This window comes from Pollachius pollachius, assembly GCF_949987615.1.
Source record: "Pollachius pollachius genome assembly, chromosome: 11".
Taxonomy (NCBI): domain Eukaryota; kingdom Metazoa; phylum Chordata; class Actinopteri; order Gadiformes; family Gadidae; genus Pollachius; species Pollachius pollachius.
Genome location: NC_136944.1, coordinates 9,398,959 through 9,419,146, shown reverse-complemented (window position 1 = coordinate 9,419,146; position 20,188 = coordinate 9,398,959). Strand labels below are relative to the sequence as shown.

At 42.9% G+C, this 20,188-nt stretch overlaps 1 protein-coding gene across 1 annotated transcript; it reads right to left on the bottom strand.

Moving 5' to 3' along the window:
• Positions 1-2,566: 2,566 nt before the first annotated feature.
• LOC307082978 (MBT domain-containing protein 1-like) lies at positions 2,567-20,066 on the bottom strand. The gene is made up of 18 exons (XM_079746741.1): positions 19,928-20,066; positions 17,701-18,016; positions 16,963-17,096; positions 15,992-16,103; positions 15,503-15,585; positions 15,104-15,221; positions 14,825-14,959; positions 14,034-14,122; positions 13,582-13,680; positions 12,532-12,667; positions 11,624-11,679; positions 11,182-11,286; positions 9,737-9,884; positions 9,340-9,422; positions 8,494-8,731; positions 8,168-8,239; positions 6,903-7,070; positions 2,567-6,383 (listed from the first exon to the last, which is right to left on the bottom strand). The coding sequence occupies exons 1-18, from the start codon at positions 19,946-19,948 to the stop codon at positions 6,325-6,327; spliced, it is 2,172 nt and encodes a 723-aa protein (XP_079602867.1). The 5' UTR covers positions 19,949-20,066; the 3' UTR covers positions 2,567-6,324.
• Positions 20,067-20,188: the final 122 nt, after the last annotated feature.

Sequence of the window (20,188 nt, the reverse complement as noted above, 5' to 3'; positions counted from 1 at the left end):
AATAGTAAAGGTGCTTTAGATAAGACAAGAGTTTTAAAGAGGGGATGAGATGCCCTGATTGGTCAGAAATAAGCCGGGAGTGGTCTAAAAATCAAAATAGGATAATACAGATGTTCTCACAGCGCATTACACTGAAAGCTGATGGATGGCTTTGCCATTTATAACAAAACACACTCTTAAAATCAACAGCACCTTTAAGGGGCCTTTATTAAACTTCATGGGTTGTTGATAAGCCCTCCCAGGCCTAAAGTGAAATTCCACATGTGAATGTACACCCACATTAATGACAGATAGATCATCCTACCAACCATACATCTGGGTTGGTAATACCACTTGTGATGTCAGGTAAGGTAAAATTGGAAATTAATTGTAAGAGTTAATCAACATCACAACTGGTGGTATAATTGGGACCCATCAAACCCCCAAAAATATTATCACATACTCTGACTTGGATAATTGGCATTCCCAGAATTTGTTCAGTATGGATACTTGTACACTTTTAGTAGATATAAGCTATCCTACGAAGATGACTGGATTTTAAATTATAGATTTTAATTCTGTATACACTCGTCCTTCAACTCTTCAGAATGAAGCTGAACACATACAAATCATAATGGTTAAATTAACTATGATTTGTTTTTCAACTTTGAACTTCCCAGTACAGGTTTCAGAAACACAGCCGTTTAAGCAGGTTTTTAAACTCAGACAGAAAATTAAAAAAAAACACATTATGTCATCCTAGCCACTGATAACATGCACACAATAATCTGATATTGAAAGGGGAATACCACACATTTTTTGCTACCATGTTATAAGTGTTCCTCGTTCCGACATGGTGATCTCATTATATCAGTGTGCATTCATTAACAGGCTAAAAAAAATAAAGATCTATAAAACATACTCTATCTCAAGAGGAAATGGATTAGCTTTGCTTTGCAGTTGTATGATAACATCTTGTGATAAATGGTGACAAGACATTTGCAACGCAACATACATTTAATGCAGTAGGCTGTACTGTTGCAAAACTGACGCTACCGAAAGTACAATACTTAAAATGATAATAGCAGGCACTTGGCAGCTAAACAAACTTCAATTCTACAAAAGTCTAAATTCTGGTGGCCAAACCGTCTGAAAAACGAAGACAAGATTACTCTTAACAAGCATTAACACACAGCAATGCAAAGTCGGCAGGCTGGTTTGACAGCCACCATGTTGTGCTAGAAATAGAACATTCTGATGCGTTTGAAATCAAGTGAAATGAATGACATATTGCTGAAAGATGTAGAATTTTAATAAACAATATATTTTTTCCACTGAGCCATGTCCCCTGCTTTTTATTTTTTTTATATAAATTGTTTTAACAGTTGTGTCCAAAATACAAGATTAAGAGATCAACATTTTTTTCTCATAATTCCATTCTTTAAAAAATATCAAATATATAAATATAAGTATATGTTGAGATAGATAGCACCATGTTACAAAGACAATTCAACTTTTCACGTACAAAATTTGACGAGCAAATACACATACGTACACACGTTTAAACAGACTTACACCAATTGATATCAGTGTGCAGTGTTAGTTTGACAAGCAGCTAGCTTGGCTGCTAGCTTAGCATATAGCATATTACAAAACACATTTTGTTTCTCCCCTACACAGAGAAGGGCCATTCAGTTAAAGAAAGAGTATGCACTATGGGACATTTATTTTGTGCATCCTCATATCATTTCCATTTATTTGGGGGTTGTAATATTTCCGCTGGCATAACAGTATTTGTGGGTTGAATATGTTCCTTTTTAAATTAAGGGACAAAGAAGCAACCAGTAGTTCAGAGGGACACACGGAGAGGATAGTGGATGAAAAATACAACGGTTGTCAAAAGTATCAACATCCGTACTGTGTAAAAAAAAAACGTTGGCCACTTGAGGGCCCATTTAGAAATAAGCATTAATTGTCCACATATTGTTAAGTAAGAAGACGTGTTTGTTTATATAAAGCATCATTGCAACTGCCTCATGGGTAAAATTGTCCCAAACAAATAAAAACAGCAGCTCTTCCTTAATTGGGGGAGGGGCAGTGTAGACATTTCATTTCCACTGCATTTAAAACCTACGCTTCAATTTCACCCATTTTTTCCACACGTTTTACGTTTTACAACAGTGTTTTGTCCGCAAACAATGTGATCAGAATGTAATCTACGTCCCTCGTATTTCCAGATGTTTCAACGTGTACCTCTGTAACTTCAACCCCAAGATCGATTGCCATGCCTTTATTGTCCTAAGACATACTGGATTGTAATGCTTCAGTTTCTAGCAAACAAAAACAAAAGACGGATCCTACAGTGGACCCCTTCAGCCTAGTCGGGAAGACTAGGGGAAGAGAGATGAGCCAAAATTTAACAGTGCTTTCCTGTCATAACAGTCTTGTCATAAAGTGATGTTCACAAGCTGCACAAGCAATTTCAGTCTATCCTTAGCTTGCATGGAGACATCAGTCTGTAGCTTGCGCGCACACGCACACACACAAACCCCCCCCCCCCCCCCCCCCACACACACACACACACAAAGATTAAAGAGGGTGTTTTATCCTGTGTAGTATGGCATGCTATTAAAAGTACGTGCCACACCATGATTATCATAAATTCACTATCCAAACTTTTTTTCACACAATCCTACAAAAAAAATTAGAAGTTTGAAAGACAATTAACACATACACAAAGCAAAGGTGTGGACAATAGCAACTATAAGACATTTCTTTTTTCTTTTGGATGGTGCTACAACACACAAGGAAACAACAAACTAGGATCAAATCATACATACTATCTTTTCTGCTCTAAATAACATACAAAATGGACTTCCTCTTGTCAACATTGTTACATTGTTTGAGGGTGATCTTGAAATCAAGCACCCCTGTGTTGCTCTACTTTTCCGCCGATCAAACCTATCAGAAAGAGAGAAGCAGCGGGCACTGACACCTCAACGTATTGGATTCCTTTTCATTAATGTTGTCCAGACTGAAATGCACCGCCAGCAGATCCCACTCTCATCTAAACACTGAGTCAGTGAACCACTAATATGGACTTGGCAACTGCCAAAAACACACAATACACTACAGGCATCAACTTTGTCTTGTTGTTAAAAATAGAAGATGACAAATCCTGCTCAAATAGTTACACAGGTCAAAACATTTGCTCACTATTTGTATGACTCAATTACATTGAGCAACCAATTCTTTCTGGAAGAACTTCTTACCAGAATTTGCCTGACCCATATATGAACATGGATTACCATACCATTACCAATGGGTCAAGAAGGAAAATATCCATTATGGCAAACATTGGTAGTAGTGGGCAGAGACTTGTTCAAGGCCAATAGGATTCCCCCAACCGACAGCTGATTGGAGGAACACCTCGATACTGATTCCAATAGCTAGGACACCAAATCGGAGCCCCTGCTTTCTAACACAACAAAGTAATGTAACTTCTTAGGAAGCCTGGTTTGACCATACTGTCACCACGAAAACAGAATCAACCACTGAACCAGACCTTTAGAAACCTTTGAAGTAGTCTTTAGAAAATGTATCTATCTAATTGCATACTATGCAAGTAATGACTTAATACATTTCTGTAAACCTCAGTTTAGCTTATATTTCATTTTTATATCCATCTTTAGATTGCATATATTAAAAAAAATGTATTGTACTTCACTTTTACTTTATATTGTATTACCGTTGTTTACCCTCTTTGCATTCAATCATATTATCAAAGTTTGCTATTCATCTAGTCACTAAAGTAAGTGCTTTAGCTTGTCATAATCTCTTAAATCAACACATTCTATGCAGTTATTTTATTTTATATTTACTATTATTTGTTATTTTAGTGTGGTACTGATGGGAGAACATAGAATTTGTTATTGATCAGTACAAAATCCTGTTGCGACTTATGATGCATTATTTCACCTTTCAATACCTCTTTTACCACACCTGTTTTAAAAACGTGTGAGTATGTCTTCTACGATCTTGAACAAAATAATCGTTACCATTTTGTCATCGCTACTAAAATAATACGGTCATCTCGAAAAAACTGTTTTCGCCAGTCTCCACAGACCAGGTTGTGAACGTTATATTCTGCTGCTACTATACACTTATAGTATAATACCATTCTATTTACAACAATCGCTCATTATAACCCTCACACAAAGTTTCTGTGAGCCGTTACCATGGGGATAACCTGTCCCTCCTCCTAACTCGAACTCGGTCAAAAATACTTTTTTTTTTTAAAAACTCAGTGTTCAAATTTGAGCTGTAACAGGAGTTTCACTTTAGAGGGTCCGAATTTCGCCACCAGTTGTGAGGTTGATAAATCCCTACAGGCCATTTCAGAATCTATCAAGTCTGTGTCCACCCAGATGTATGACCTTTAACAACACTCGACTGTCCAGAACACCTGAAATTCCCATCACATCAGGATAAAAACAAAATAATAAGCCAATAGTATATATTTATATATATTGTAACCTCAACCTATGCATCTCATAGTCCAATAATAATATGTTATTTAGAAGAAAGAAATAATTTTACCATTAATAACTTGGCACAACAACACATATGCTGCTTCACATCTTCAGATCAGGCAGCACAATAGCATCACCTTGGGTCATATTAATACTAACCAACATACTGCTCTGGTGTCCAAATTGATTTGTGAATTTACTTTAGTCCATTCATCTGACAGTGTCCCAGTCAAACACACACCCACACCATGCAATGTTTAATCATCTTGATGACAGAGGTCTGCACCATTTTGAACAGCTCATTCAACCTTCAAACTCTCTATACAAACACAGCCACACCACGACAAACACAGCCACACCACAACAAACCAAATGTCATTAAAAATTATGACAAAGAAATGGTTGCAATTTAACATTACGTCCATCACTATGTTTTTCTTCTGGAATCAAAGACCGCCATAGCTCCCCAATGCACCTTTTGACCTATTTTTACTATTATTAATATTGGTATTATTAATATTATTACTTTTTCTTTGTTTCATTGTTTACTTGCTTTCATCTTCAGTCACTAACTGGTTTCCCTCAGTATAATACTTTGGAAAAGTGACCTACAATCCCACAAAGGGTCACTTATCTAAAAATGGCCAGACAGATTTTAATCAAGACATTTTCATTTCATTTCAGGAAGCTAGTGACAATCGAAGAAGCAAAGTCAATATAGGCAGAATGCTGGCAGACATAGAAATGTTGTTTGCGGCAAACCTCACCAAGAGCTTCTTTTGTTTTTTTAAAGGAACATCTTGAGCAGTAGCAAGGGAGGTAGAGCAGGGCATCTGACTTCTGCAGGGTTGCTGGTTCAATCCCCTTGGCTTCTACTGGCAAAAGTTGAACTGAGGTACTCAAGAGCCCACCTCAAGCCCACTGAGCTGCTCGCGATGTGCAAGGTGCTAGTGAGTCACGTTTCGCTGGCATTGACACCCCGTATATCCGTGTGTGTGTGTGTGTGTGTGTGTGTGTGTGTGTGTGTGTGTGTGTGTGTGTGTGTGTGTGTGTGTGTGTGTGTGTGTGTGTGTGTGTGTGTGTGTGTGTGTGTGTGTGTGTGTGTGTGTGTGTGTGTGTGTTGAATCAGAAGCATGGATTGTAGTGCTCTTTGAGCGTTCATAAGGGCGGGATTCCCCTCAAATGCTGTCCGTTCCCATTACAGTCACCACCGCTTTCCTCTATTTCAAAGAGTCCGTGAAAAGGTTCAGACTTACCAGCAGAGGGTGGAGGCAGGGAAGGGGGGCTGGGGGGGATCTGGGATCTTCTCCCTTCAGGTTCGGAGAGGCGGAATGAAGGGTGGATCGAGACCAGACCCAGAAATTGAGGTCTTGCTGAGACGACTATTCAGAAATAGAGGGAGGCAGTGGTCTATTAAGCCCCCTCCCCCCCAAAAGCTTATCCTCAACCATTGGAAATCCATTGGGAATTGGAAAAAAATGTAATTGAACGACAATCGTGGAAAGAAAAACTGCCCTGCTTCCGATGAATAGACTCTCACGCTATAAGTGTGCAACTCCTCTTAGTTGGCGTCATCGAAACTAGAAGATAATAATCGATAATAGAAAATAAATCCCAAAACAAAATCACAGTCAATCTTGAAATCTCAATTCAGGCTGATAGTTGGTGGGCAGGTGAGAGGAGGGAGGACGGAAGGGAAGAGAATGAAAGAGGAAAAGGTAGGGAATATCTGAGGAGGAGGACGAACAGACGGCTGTGCGCTGCGGCTCGAGTTTGATGTAGAAACAGTTTGTGAGGACCGCTGGGGTTTTTCTTAATCAGCAGCGAGCGCTTCGGACAGTGACGCCGGCTCCAGGCACTCCTGCTTTATCTCTGCGTGTCCCGGGGGGGAGACACAGGGAAAGAGGGTAAAAGATTGGTCATTCTATGTCCTAGTCCCAGGAAGTAGTTTGATTAACTCAACCCTATCCCGACAATAACCTAAAACTGTAGTTAATTTATCAGAGAGAGAGAGAGAGAGAGAGAGAGAGAGAGAGAGAGAGAGAGAGAGAGAGAGAGAGAGAGAGAGAGAGAGAGAGAGAGAGAGAGAGAGAGAGAGAGAGAGAGAGAGAGAGAGAGAGAGAGAACACTTGTGTAACAAATAGGGAAATCGACAGACAGATTGACTGTTTCTCCATAGTCGTCCCATTGAAACAACAATATTGCAATAAGACTGGAAGTGTTGTTTACTTCTATTTGCTTTGTGTCCCCACTAAATACAGTCAGTCTATCCACCATTGTAACGTGTGTAATACATTTCATATAGAAAGACTTATTATTGCAACATAAACACATAAAAACATGTTTATGTGTTTATGTGTTTATGTTGCATGTGCATGTGCGTGTGTATACCTGTATCCGCCTGGGCCTTAGCGCTGTTCTCAGGCTCCCGTGGCGGGGCGGCTAAGACGGGAGTCGGGGGTGATGGGTAATCTGGCGGCGTCATGTTTTCATCTGGCACGCCGGATACCATGACGCCAGAGAGACTGATAGGCCGCTTTCCTATTGGAAGCTTCCTCTCTGGGAAACAATCCGAACACCAGTGTCTTATTTTTTAAGCAGGTGAAAAAAGACACACTTTACGATTAAATCATTGTGATGGTGACTAATGTGTTAGACATTAGTCACCTTAACCCATGCGCTTATAAATATAAATATTGCACTGTAGATACAGAATTACTGTTTGTTGCACATCCTCCATGTTCATATATAAGTAAGTACATATAAGGGTGTCGGTAGCAGGTCCCCATTGTGGCTCTTACACCTCATATATTGTCTTTTAATACCCTTTTTTAAATGTTTTATTGCCATTTAGTGGCCTCTACTGGTCTGGTTGAGATTCAATAACCAAAACAATAAAGTACACCTACATTCCTCTAATTATGATATGATACAAGTTAAAATTAAAGTCACAAAAATGAAATAGATGGTAGGCATTTTGCCAATGTAATTGTGAAATGCTGAATTTTCCTCCTGAATAATTGTGTAAATGTCAGATTTAAACAAGCTGGATTGTGGTTAACTTATTGCCACATTTAAAATAGCATGGTTATACTCATTTATTATAGACTCTATAAAACAAAGCTTTAAAACATTGTTGAATCAACCCTCCCAGTCCAACACTCAAATCATTCAATACCATTACATCCCTGTCCCCAATGGGAGTTACGGAGTGCATAATTCACAGTCTTAGTCATCTGTCATCATCCATGAATGGAGTCTCAATGCATCCCAGGTTGATAAGTTAATGTAATATGACAGATATGAATAATAAATAGTGTTGAATCTATTATTAATAATAAGGCTGTGTGCATATAAATAATTCTACTTATTATGTATAGATTCATATGATTATTAATAGAGAGAGAAAGGGAGAGCGCCATGAGAAAGGAAAGGGATAAAATCTGAAAAAGCTCAACATATAAACCAATGAATGATGAAGAAGCATGAGGAAGGTTGGGAAGGAGAGTGAGAGTGAGAGTGAGAGACAGAGATAGAGACGGAGAGAGAGAGATGGAAAATGAACAAACACTGCCCTACGGAGACATTTGAGTGTGAAAGAGAGAGAGGCTGTGAGATGCAAGGGGAAAAGTATTTCTTCACATGTGGTAACCTACTTTTCTTCTGGCCCTTGTACTGCTGAGATTTCTTCCTCTGTTTGGACACCCCTGAAGGCAGGTCCTTAGTGGCTGGAACACACACAGAGACACACGCACACACACACACACGCACGCCGGCTAAGTCAGATTGAAGTGAAATGTGCTTATGCGTGTGCGTGCATGCCTGCACATGCGTGTGTGTATGTGTGTGCATGTGTGTGTGCGCGCGCATGTTTGTGTGCATGCATGTGTGAATATGTGTGCATGCGCGCTGCGCGCGTGCGTGCGTGCGCGCGTGCGTGCGTGCGTGCGTGTGTGTGTGTGTGTGTGTGTGCACTCAGTACCCGTATTGACGGCTGGGGGCTGGAGCTGGTAGCCCGTGAGCTGACACCATCCCACGGGGTAGAGGTCCGGGGACTGACAGTCCACCCACTGGTCGTACTCGTCCTCCCAGCCGTCAAAGTGGATCCGCAGCAGCCGGTGGACGATGCGGGTCACCGTGGCGACGCAGATGAGCCGGGGCTCCATGAGGTCCACCGCCTCCAGCTTCATGCCGGGGCGGAAGCCGTGGTTGGGCACCTCCTGTGGGTGGGGTGGGGATGGGGGGGGGGATGGAGGGAGGTTAAGATCAGAAGGGGGGGGGGGGGGGGGGGATGAGAGAGAGACGGTGGTGAGGGAGGGAGGCAGAGATAGGAGAGGAGTAGGGGAGGATGGAGAGAGAGGGAGGGAGGAGAGGGATGAAGAGAGACGTTGGAGAGGGATGGAGAGAGATAGAGGAGAGAGAGCGACGGAGAGGTAGGAGAGAGAGAGGGAGAGAGAGAGAGAGAGAGGAGAGGGATGAGGGAGAGGTAGACAAGGGATAAAGGGGAAAATGTTAGTGATGAAAAGCAAGGCCAGAGATGGAGGGAGATTATAAGCAGAGAGGGGGGGCGGGGGGGGCAGAAGAAGGAAATCAAAGAGGTCGGTTGGGTCACTCTGGAATCACAGTATAAATAAATATATATATATCAAAAGGTAAGGGTCTGAATAATAATACATGTCTGGCGGTTACAGTACTACAGCTGGGTGTGTTTCTCATTTCCTTTGACAGGGGAAGCCACAGGGCTGCCTAGGTATACAACTGGCGGTACCTCCGGCCAAAGTAAAGAAAAGAGGAACCGAATTAAGTGAGGTCCAGAAAAATGTCCTACCTTGTTGAAAAGGTTGACGGGGGCAGCGACCGAGCTGGACTCCTTTAGGTACTCAAACCATCTGAGGGGAAGGTTGCTATAACCTAGAGCAGCAACACAGAGGAGACACTATGAAGTCATTCTGAGTCAGAGTCTTATACTCAATTGTATTGTATTCAATTGTTTAATATAATAAAAGGACATTGAGTTCTTACATTGGAAATGTTTTTTGATGTTTGCCTTGATTTTCTGGATAATTTTGTTCTGTTCTTGGGCAAACATGACCCTATTCTACGCCATACTATACCATACTGTGTTGCACATGGGCGCAAGACATAAAGACGGCAGAGAGAGTAAGACAGATGCTTTCAGGGTTTGAATTGCCACAGCAGGATGAGGCCCCGACACACACAGCTACCTCTGGGAGGGGTGAGTTGGATGCTGTTGATCTCACAGAAGCCGGCGGGGAAGATGGAGGGAGAGGTGCAGTGGTAGCAGAACCAATCGGATCCGTCCGCTGCCTCCGAGCCGTCGATTCCGATCATCAGGTAGCCATCGGCCAGAACCTAGCGAGGAAAGGGGAGCAGTTCCAAGTCCATGGTTTGGAAAGGTTGGACATGTTTAAAAACGTGGCAATGATAATTGCCAATTTGTATTGAATCAAGAAATCTCAACGCACAGAGCAAAATATTCCTTTTTTTTGTCCCCCTTGCAGTCACAAGAATAGCCATGGCAGCTTTGTTTATCACTGTTTCCACACCAGTGTTTATACAGTACCCTATCCATCCGTCTGAACAAAAAGATCTACTTCCCCACCTCATATAACACAGAAACAGCACACGCCTGGCTTTTATATTCTCTTTAAACCCACAATTGGATCCACCAATCAGAGTTTCACTCCACTCAAGGTTTCAGCAGGTCACCACAGTCCAACGGTTCGTTATATATATGTATATATCTTTGAACTACGCTAATCAGCCAACACAGATGGAGATGTTTTTGTGTTTTAGTCTGTTCCATTATTCCCGTAGCTTAGTGGTTAATCAAAAGCAGCGCTCACAACAGTAGCAGTGGCTTCCAGGTGTGATACGTGGGGTATACCTCTGTGCTTTTGTTTTTCCTTTCCTACAGGGAGGTTTGGCTCAAAGCAGGGCTATTATGACCGAGATACATGGGACACAGACGCGACGCGTAGGAGGGCCAAAGCAGGGGGTTTTTTACCTGCTCCACAGACTCGGTCTTTGTAGCGCGTGGTTGCGTTCATTGCCAGTATTTTACCCACACAGAAGATCAGCTTTACTCTGGGCAAATCGAGTATTGCCAAGTGATAATGCAGTTGCTTATGCACGGTTTAGAAGTGTACTATTTGAACTGGTACTGAATTCACTAACTCAATTGTTTAAAACTACATCATGGATGGGTCATGGACACACATTGAGTCGATTTTTTGATGATATTATGCAACGTAAAGCCTCCCACAAGGTTGTTCCGCAGCCTCGCGCTGCCTCTGCTACGATAAGTTATTCATTTGAATCCTTTTTAATGAGATGGTGCTCATCTTTTACACAGTTGTATGGAGCTTTATCCCGTTTGACGGCCGCGTTGCAGCGAATAAAGACCAAGAAAATAGACCAGCTGCGCAAACAAAGAGATGATGTGTACGCATGCTTGCGGCCTCCGTGGTCCGTGGTCCGTGTTAGCGGCTTCAGTGGATTATAACGGGCGTGCTCTGCTGCGGCCATACTGTGGCAAACGTGTCGCGCATCACGCCCCTGTCACGTGCTGAGCCGTGCCCGTGTGCCGTGTGTTTCAGCAGTTAAGTGATGCGTCGCCAGTCTCAGGACGTCAGTGACAGCTCCTTACCTTCCTGACCGTGGCCACGCAGATGGCAGACAAGTTCAGGGGGTCGATGGCTTCCAGCTTCATGCCATCTTTGAACCACTCTCCACTCTGGTCCACCTCGTTCACCTGACAAGAGACCCAAGACCAGTTCATTAAGAGTGGAGCAGATAGGGGGTGTGAGTTAACCCAATTGGGATGATCTTGGAGCAACAACTGCAATGATTGTTTTTTTTGATGAAGTTAATTTATAGCAACACCATTTGGTGAGGAGAAATTAGGAGAAATAATTGAGGAAACTAAGAGCATTCTTTTAATTAGATAAAAAAAAAAATCTGGTTTTACTCAATGGACAAGAGAGACTTGCGTTTAACTTAACATTTCTTAGGGTTCACTGCCGAGATAAAGATTCTCCTGCTTCTCACTGCAACTCCAGATTTGCATACGTTGTCCAATGAGTTCCTACCTTGGTGAACAGCTGTCCAGGGGCGTCCAACTGGCCCTCCAGCTTCTTTGCAACATCTGGAAGTCCACAAAGATTTATCATGGCTGAACGCACCAGCCCGTATTTTTGACATCTGTTCAGTTCTGTGTTTCAGGAATAGCTCAGCAGGGTAACCATATATAAACATAAATTATTTGACCACTACTTCCCTCTGACAACCCAAAAGCCCACATTAACATCCCCTTTAACGCTCCTTGACTTTTAATAGCCTCTGTGTGTAATCCTGTATGAAATGTACCCTGAATTTCATGTTGTTCCATGATCTACACTAACATTAATTTCCCTATCCATAACTCATAACATTGTGCTATTATTTCTTCAATTGAAATTGTAACTGATGTTAAACTATACTTTACTTTGCTTGTTGCACTAAAAAACTCTCTTACAATTGTGTTGGGGTTAGGGGGTTTCGAGTTCAAACCCCAAATTCCGCTGTCTATCTGTGAGCTCCCTTGAGGAAGACACCCTACCCTGTCCATCACGCCATTCCGAGCTCTCAAGGTCCACATGTATTCATCTATTTCGTATCCTTAATTTGCATATCATCACATATCAGACTTTAGATAATTAGCTAACATCTAAAGTCTGACGGCAGACAAGGTCAAACCCTGGCTGAACATGTTATTTCACTTTGTTATCGCTTCATATCTGTTGCGACAAATCATGTTGCTGGAGGTTGGAAGTGTGTAATTGGCTAACAGTGAACACAAACTCAACAAACTGCAGTTGTTGGTCTCTAGCCCAGGATCTCTGTACCTCCCCCCCCCCCCCCCCCCCCCCCCCCCCCCCCCCCACATAAACAGTTCTGCTACAACAGGACTGCTAGGTCTCAGATTATATTGATAGTGACTCATAGAGCCCCGCCTCACCGGAGCGCTTGAAGCGGTGGCCGATGGAGCGGGACCAGCCGATGCTGTGGATCAGCGGGCTGTACATGTGACACCAGAAGTCGTCCGTGCCGTCCGCACACTCCTCGTACACCAGCCGGAGGCGTCCCCCAATCACCTGGGAGAAGGACGCGCAGGCACGCACGCGCACGTGACACACACACACACACACACACAAACACACACACACACACACACACACAAACACACACGCTTTAATTATTACGGCTGCTGTGGAAGCATTTGAAAAGCTGAATAAGAAGAAGAATGGACGCAATTAAATGCCATAGAGGTTTTCTTGTTGTTGTGGTTATTGCTGTTGCTGTTCTATACAGATGAGGTGGACAAACATTGCATAAATATTCAATCCTTTTCTTCATTTTTATGTATGAATTAAAACCAATAAATAAAATATGTCTTACAATAAAGATCAATTTATCTGCATCTTTATTTATGTTCATGTAACATTCCCTTGATTAACGCGGTGCGGTGAGCTGATTTCAATTTCTTGGACAGAGGGGGAAAAAAAGGCTGGTGGGTCTGTGACCGAGTTGCAGGAAAAGGGAGTCGTTAAAATGTCATCATCTCCATCGTCAATATTCCTGCCTTTATTCACACATGTGTCTACCCGGGGCCTGGCTCACAATTTTGCTTGGTCCGGTGCTGGGAAAACTGCTGAATCGACTTAAGTGTTACGGCACTTTGAGTCTGGCTTCCTGCACTACCACAACCCAGTAAACTGGCAGAACTATTTACGGGGAACAAACAGCATGTGAAAGAGTCCTTTGTTTTTTGGATTCGAAATAAAACAGCCTTTTTTTTGTGAAAAAACTAAAAAAACAATGAATAAATGTATGCTTAAAGACTAAACTACTCCACAGTCAGTGTTTCAGACGGACTCACTCATCATGCATGATCTATACGAATTCTATTATGGATCTGTGGAACTAAATGGAACTAAAAACCATTTTCACAACAAGAGCGACGTATAAAATGTGTAAGTCAATAAGACAGACGTGTTGTCGGACCCACCTGTTCCACCAGGGCTACCCGTGTCCTGCACAGGTGGCCCTTGTCCACCACCTCCACCCTCATCAGCTTCTTGAAGGGGAACTGCAGACTCTCCTGTACCTGGAGAGACAGAGGTCAGGGGCCGTGATGGACCTTTACCGCTACACACATTCCCTGTTCCACACAATTTGCCTCATGAAAAAGGTTGCTGCAACTTCATTAACTTTATTAAGGGTAATGACAGATTGGTGTGACTATGTGTGAGAGAAAGAGAAGGCAGCGTTTGTCTGTGTGTGTCTGTGTCTGCACTGTCTCTATATGTGTTGTTGTGTATCCGTGTACTGTCTCTCTCTCTGTGTGTGTGTGTGTGTGTGTGTGTGTGTGTGTGTGTGTGTGTGTGTGTGTGTGTGTGTGTGTGTGTGTGTGTGTGTGTGTGTGTGTGTGTGTGTGTGTGTGTGTGTGTGTGTGTGTGCCTTAGTAGTGAAGTCAGGGGGCAGTGTCTTGGAGCCTGTGAGTCTTTTGACAAGGAAACTCTTCCAGTTGGTGCATCTGTGAAGGATAGCTAGGGAGAGAACGCACAGGAAATAAGAACACACATACATATATTTATCAAATATAACTTGGTGGTCCATTATTTTATCACAAGGCGCGAGCTTGACACTCCCACTTGTGGGGTCACCAGTGGAATGGCTTGCAATGTCAAACAGACCTCATACGTGTTGGTAATCAAGGGCCTCCATTAACACATGTATTGTTGTCAGATAACTGTGTAAATGTCATCATGTCAATGTCCTTGTCTGGTAAGGGTAAGGGTCATTTCAAAATAGACCCTTTGCCTGAGGCGCCATGGCAGAAACCAACGCAGGTGTCCCTCATAACACTAAGCATGGTTCCTCTTAATGCACGAGGGGACATGATCCATTGCCAATGAGTGATGTCTTCAGTTTTTCTAGTGAACCCGCACTTGAAATTGTATTCATAGACGCCACATTGGCCTTTGGATAGTAACCTTTTGATTCAAGGGTTTATGCTCTACGGAAAGTATAAAGTGTGTTAAAAATTAAATGCATCTGAAATATGTGTAATTAGATTAAACATTAATATAACAACTACGAGTTGATATAGGTTGAGAAATTAAACTGTTTCTTTTTTTGTCCAAAAAAACACCGCTCCTTTGTTTACAGGCCTTAGTATATTTGTCTACGCCTGTGTGGTACATGAAAGCAGTACATCCATAGTTAGTGTTAGGACATTATGAGCTTACACTTTGGGGGTACGAGAGGTTTGCCCCCGGCAGCACACCACCCCACTGGGTGGATGTCGGGCACGCACAGGTTACACCAGAAGTCCCGGGCGGAGTCGCTGTCGAAGCCCTCGTACCGCAGCAAGGCCTTGAACCCTGCAGGCGCACACACGCACGCACACGCACACACGCACGCACACGCACACACACACACACACACACACACACACACACATGTTCACCAGCACTATAATCTTGCATTTTATGCCAGCGGAGAGTCATCTATCAAATATCGTGTACCAGACAGTTTGATGATGCCAGCGATCCAGTAGACCCTCATGGGCAGTCCACTGTCAGTATTGGGCACCTCCACCCTGACTCCCTCACTGATGTCCCCCCAAGACGTGCCCATGGGAACCTGAGGGACAAAAATGAAAGAAAAAAAATCACCTACATCAACACGGCTCAGATACATAAACTGTAAACTAATTGATCAAGTCAAGCTATTCCACCTAATAACAGCAGACCTATCCAATTAGTTAGGATCAATGTCCACCTTTACCATGAGCTCTTTAGTGGTGTGTGTGTGTGTGTGTGTGTGTGTGTGTGTGTGTGTGTGTGTGTGTGTGTGTGTGTGTGTGTGTGTGTGAAAGAGAGGCAGAGAGTGTATATTCTGCATGCGTCCGTGTGTTTTCCCACATGTTTAAAGCAGCTGACGGGAGCGCCAGCCACATCGCCGTCTCCTAGGTAACGGCCCCAGTCGAATGACTCCACAGACACAACTAGAAAACAGATCATGGACGGACAAACAAAGCAGCATTCAGTGAGTTACCATCGAAACCGACCTCCTGCATCCGCTAATATCAACGTTTTTACCGATACGGTTTGTAAGACGGTAGTGGTGCGCAATCTAAAGTTGTCCTTATGCTTCGCCAGGGAACAGACAGTGGGATTGTGTCACGTGCATGGCACATTATTCGTTTTTTCAGACTGAGAATGGGCACAACTCTAAAGAATAGTATTTTAAAATCGAAATGCTGTTCAAGTGGATTCCACTGATATGGGCATAAGTTTGGCAAAATTCAAAATTCAACTATTTTCATCTGAAAGCAAACAGTACCATATTGTCGTTACTAGACTCATACCACTGACTTCATCCATCCAATAACCCTTTCTTCCAGAACATACCAGCCTTTTTCACACTGTTCTGTTGGTTGGCTTGGTACTGGGCATAGACCGCTAGCTTGGCCATCAGCGGCTGTTTCTGGAGAACCTTGGCCTTCTTCGTGGGTGGCTTTCCCTTTTAAAACAGAACCGGACAGACAGACAGACACAGAGGGAGAAGTAGGGAGTACAATTATGACTGGGGAATGAATGAGTCTACGTGTGTCACTATGGGAATTTCTAACAAACTACAGACAGTGTTCATAATGTGTTCAATTGGCTACAAGGACTCCACAAGTATGGGGCATACTGTTTGGGCGTCGTAGTGTAAACACACTCAATCTTTTACTCTATGTGGTGTGAAATCTCATTTGGGCTGCAGCCTTTTCGTTACATGTTGCGTTGTCATATTTTGTACTTGCTCATCTTGAAAAGCTCTTTGTTACATTGTGTTAGAATTTAACTATACCCTTAGAAGGATCATTAACATTATCTGGCTTTTAATGCTATATGTAAGTACATGGCAAACCAAGTTGTGTTCAAAGACCATGAAAAGAACGTAAAGAAACTGAAGTTGGTTGACGTTGAAGCCATTTATGGGCATTGTTTGATAACAACATTGGCTTGGATCTTATGGAAGGAATCACAGAGTGAGACAATAAAAACTGTTTGCTAAATCTGAAAAAGATGGTAATCTGCAGGCCGGCTCAGATTGTATATTACTTTCTTAAAGTTATAAATAAAAGTCTTAAACTTTCTTTGGCAGTTTCCTGATCTCTTTCTTTGTTAGAGTTTGAGTACTTTCCACAACATTATTTGTTTATTCTATTGGTATACCATAAGGCAATGCTAAACTTAGGAGGATAGTTCAGTGTTTATTACTTTTTGATGTGTGTCTTTGTCCACTCTAAGTGTTAGATGGACAACAGTAGACAAAAACTTTTATTTTTATTTTTTTTTTTATAAATGGGATGGTTGTGTGCGTGTGTCTCTACCTGTAGTCTGGCTAGGATGCTGGCCTTCTTAGAGTTGGAAGAGTAACTTCTGGAGCAGGAGACACTGCAGAACCTCTTGGTTTTACTGTAAAACGCATCTCGAACACCCACCATGCCACACATCTCACATGTAGCTAGAGAGAGACAGAGTTGGGGGAGAGACATAGAGGAGAGAGGGAGGGGAAGAGATATATATGGAGGAAAAGCAGAACAAGAAGAAGAAGAACAGAGAGTAAACAATGGGACATTTACTGAATTCTTTGACATATTTTAGAGCAAAGTATTTAAAAACCTTTGGAATAAATAACAATAACACTAAGTGGTACCGGCCACGTATCAGCTAAAGGACAATACCAGTCTGGGTGATCAAAGCATTGTAACTGTGTCTCCTGGCTTCACTAAAACCTCTGTTGTCATTATAACATGTAAAAATCACTTTGTTGTGCCGATAACGTTTTCTGCATGAACATGCCAGCACAAATGTAATAAAGCTTTACTGTGCAACAAACATTAATTCCGAAAGACCAAAGTGCAATGTTGCCATTGTTTAATCTTGTGGCAGGCGCACTCCCTCTAAATTAAAGTCAGTTGGACAAATTCAACTGGTAAAGGATGTTTTAGTGAAGCCAGTGTCACAGTTACAATAGTCGCCCAGACTGGTATTGTCCTTTGACCTTTTGTGCATGCAAAATGACATACACATTACACACGCAGACACATACACAGACACACACTGACCCATGCCGGCCTTCCCATCCGGGTAGGTGTACAGCTGCCCATTGGTCTTGATGAGGGTCAGAGAGGAGGAGCCTGGGGAGGTCAGAGGGAGGATGCCTCCACCTCCACCTCCTCCTCCTCCTCCTCCTCCTCCTCCTCCTCCGCCGATACCTCCTCCCCCTCCTGCTCCTAACCCCGGGCCATCCTCCTCCTCGCTCTCCTCAGGGCTGGAGGCGCTGCCGCCGCTCGACTCCTCGCTGCAGCTGCTGCTCCTCTCATCGTCCAGGCCGTCGAACATCCCAAAGGAGTCACGGCGCTTCCGAGACGGACGATCCGCCTTCAAAACAGAGGACGAGAAGGAGGAGAAGGAGAAGGAGAAGGAGGAGGAGATGGTTAGGCAAGGTCATAGGTCACAAGACCTGTTACTGCTCTGATACATGGCACACATTTGAGCAATCACACAGGTAGGACCAAAAGAGAAACATGGTTCACCATGGGAGCTATTAGCGGGTTCTGCAATCTAGAGTTACTGGAGTGGCGTTAAAGGGGACATATCATACCGCCAGGTGTGAGTGTGATTAGCCATTACAAGCAGGTTTGAAAATGTGCAGCATTGTGACATCACAGGTTGGCGTGTCCATCTATCCGTCACACATCTAGATGGACACGCCCACCTGTGATGTCACAATGCTGCACATTTTGAAAACGGCTTGTAATGGCTAATCACACTCACACCTGGTGGTATGATATGTCCCCTTTAACATAGCAGTCCATCGCTATCATGGTTACAGGAGATCTCTACAGGAGGCAAAGGGGAAATGGGCAGGCCGAAGTAGACCTCACATCTGAGCCATTAAAAGCATAATCACGGCCAATTCAACATGGCTTGACGGGTTAAAAGCATATGAAATAGAATCCTAGTGTTGCCTGATTGGAATAGTCTGAAGTCTTCAAGCTACATACAACTACAGGAGGAGGTCAAGAGATCTCTGGGTAGGACAGGCTACTGATTGGAGAGCTGGGACAAAAGGGTCTGGTTTAGAACCCCATTGGCTGCATCTTTTAGGACACCCAACCCTTACTTGAATGCATCTTAAGTATTCACTTTAAGTGACTTATAATAAAAGCGTCCTGCAGTGTTTATTTAATAGTAAATATAAATCTAGCAGTACCTATATCCTTCCTGAATGTGATCCACACTTGCAAACAAGTACACACACTGTACCTTGGTTGTTGTTGATGTTGTTATTAGCTTTAGTACCTTTTCAATTCCAATGATTATGGTATTATTAATATTAAAATGCGCACTTATGAGCACACAATTTCTCAGGTAGGCAGGAATCCACCTAACCACCACCGTACAGTGCCGCTAACAAGCATCTGTTTGACTAATTTATGACACACACACACACACACACACACACACACACACACACACACACACACACACCCCCCCCCCCCACACACACACACACACACACACACACACACACACACTCTCACTAATACCATATTTGTCCAAGGTGACTTTGAGTGCCAGTCAGAATGCATTGTTTTGCACAACAGTAGTATTTACAGACCTCGTCTCAAGCCAGAGTGCTCAAATCGTTACTGAGTATGCACAATCAATTGTTAGCATCCATCGATTGCAAATCATTGATGGCAAGTATAGCAATAACATAGTTAACGACAATAATCTTGGTGTCGCGTTGATAATGTACATTTCTAAAACACACATACGGACTTGCACACGCCCCCTTCGCTTATCTCTCACTCTTTCCGTCTGTCTCAATGTTATTATATGGAGGTCAGTCCATACGTATAAGGCATGACAGCTGTTGCATGCAAAGACAGCACAAATCTAGATTCGGTTATGTTAGGTTTGGTGCCACTGCCAACACCACTGCAGTGCGGTGCATTGGGTGTCTGAGAGAGAGAGAGAGAGAGAGAGAGAGAGAGAAAGAGAGAGAGCGAGAGAGCGAGAGAGCCAGAGCGAGAGAGCGAGATTGACAGGCAACGAGAGAAAATGTATTTGCCGGGAAAAAAAGGCATATTATCTTTTGCATATGCGACAAGCTAATCGCTGATTCCCTTGCCTAATGTTTCATGTAACTGTCATAAACGAATCGCAATCACTGCAGTGTATACAATGACAACAACAAAGAAAGAAAATTATGTGTGTGTGTGGGGGGGGGGGGGGGGGTGCAAAAATAAGTAGGCTAGTCGCGCACACAAGGCATAAACTTACCAAGTCTCTTGTATTGTCCATTAGCCAATCATGCAGAACCACTTCGGAAATGTAAAGAAAGGACAGCAAAAATGATGAGAGAAGACACTCCAGATGTCACGCTAAAAAGGGAAAAACTACATTAACTCCAGCATCTGACATATCAACAAAATTATCATATTTCAAACGCGCAGGCGTGATTATTACACCCGCCGGTTGCTGATTGGTCCACGGCTCTTCTTCGCGGGTATTATTTAAATGCACCATCGTTTACTAAGTCCG

Coding starts and splice junctions, on each gene's coding strand:
- LOC307082978 (XM_079746741.1), bottom strand. CDS start 19,948: ATGGACAATACAAGAGACTTG. Junction 17,097..17,700: donor GGATGGGAAGGCCGGCATGG/GTCAGTGTGTGT, acceptor GTCTCTCTCTAG/CTACATGTGAGATGTGTGGC. Junction 15,222..15,502: donor CCGTCAGCTGCTTTAAACAT/GTGGGAAAACAC, acceptor TTTGTCCCTCAG/GTTCCCATGGGCACGTCTTG.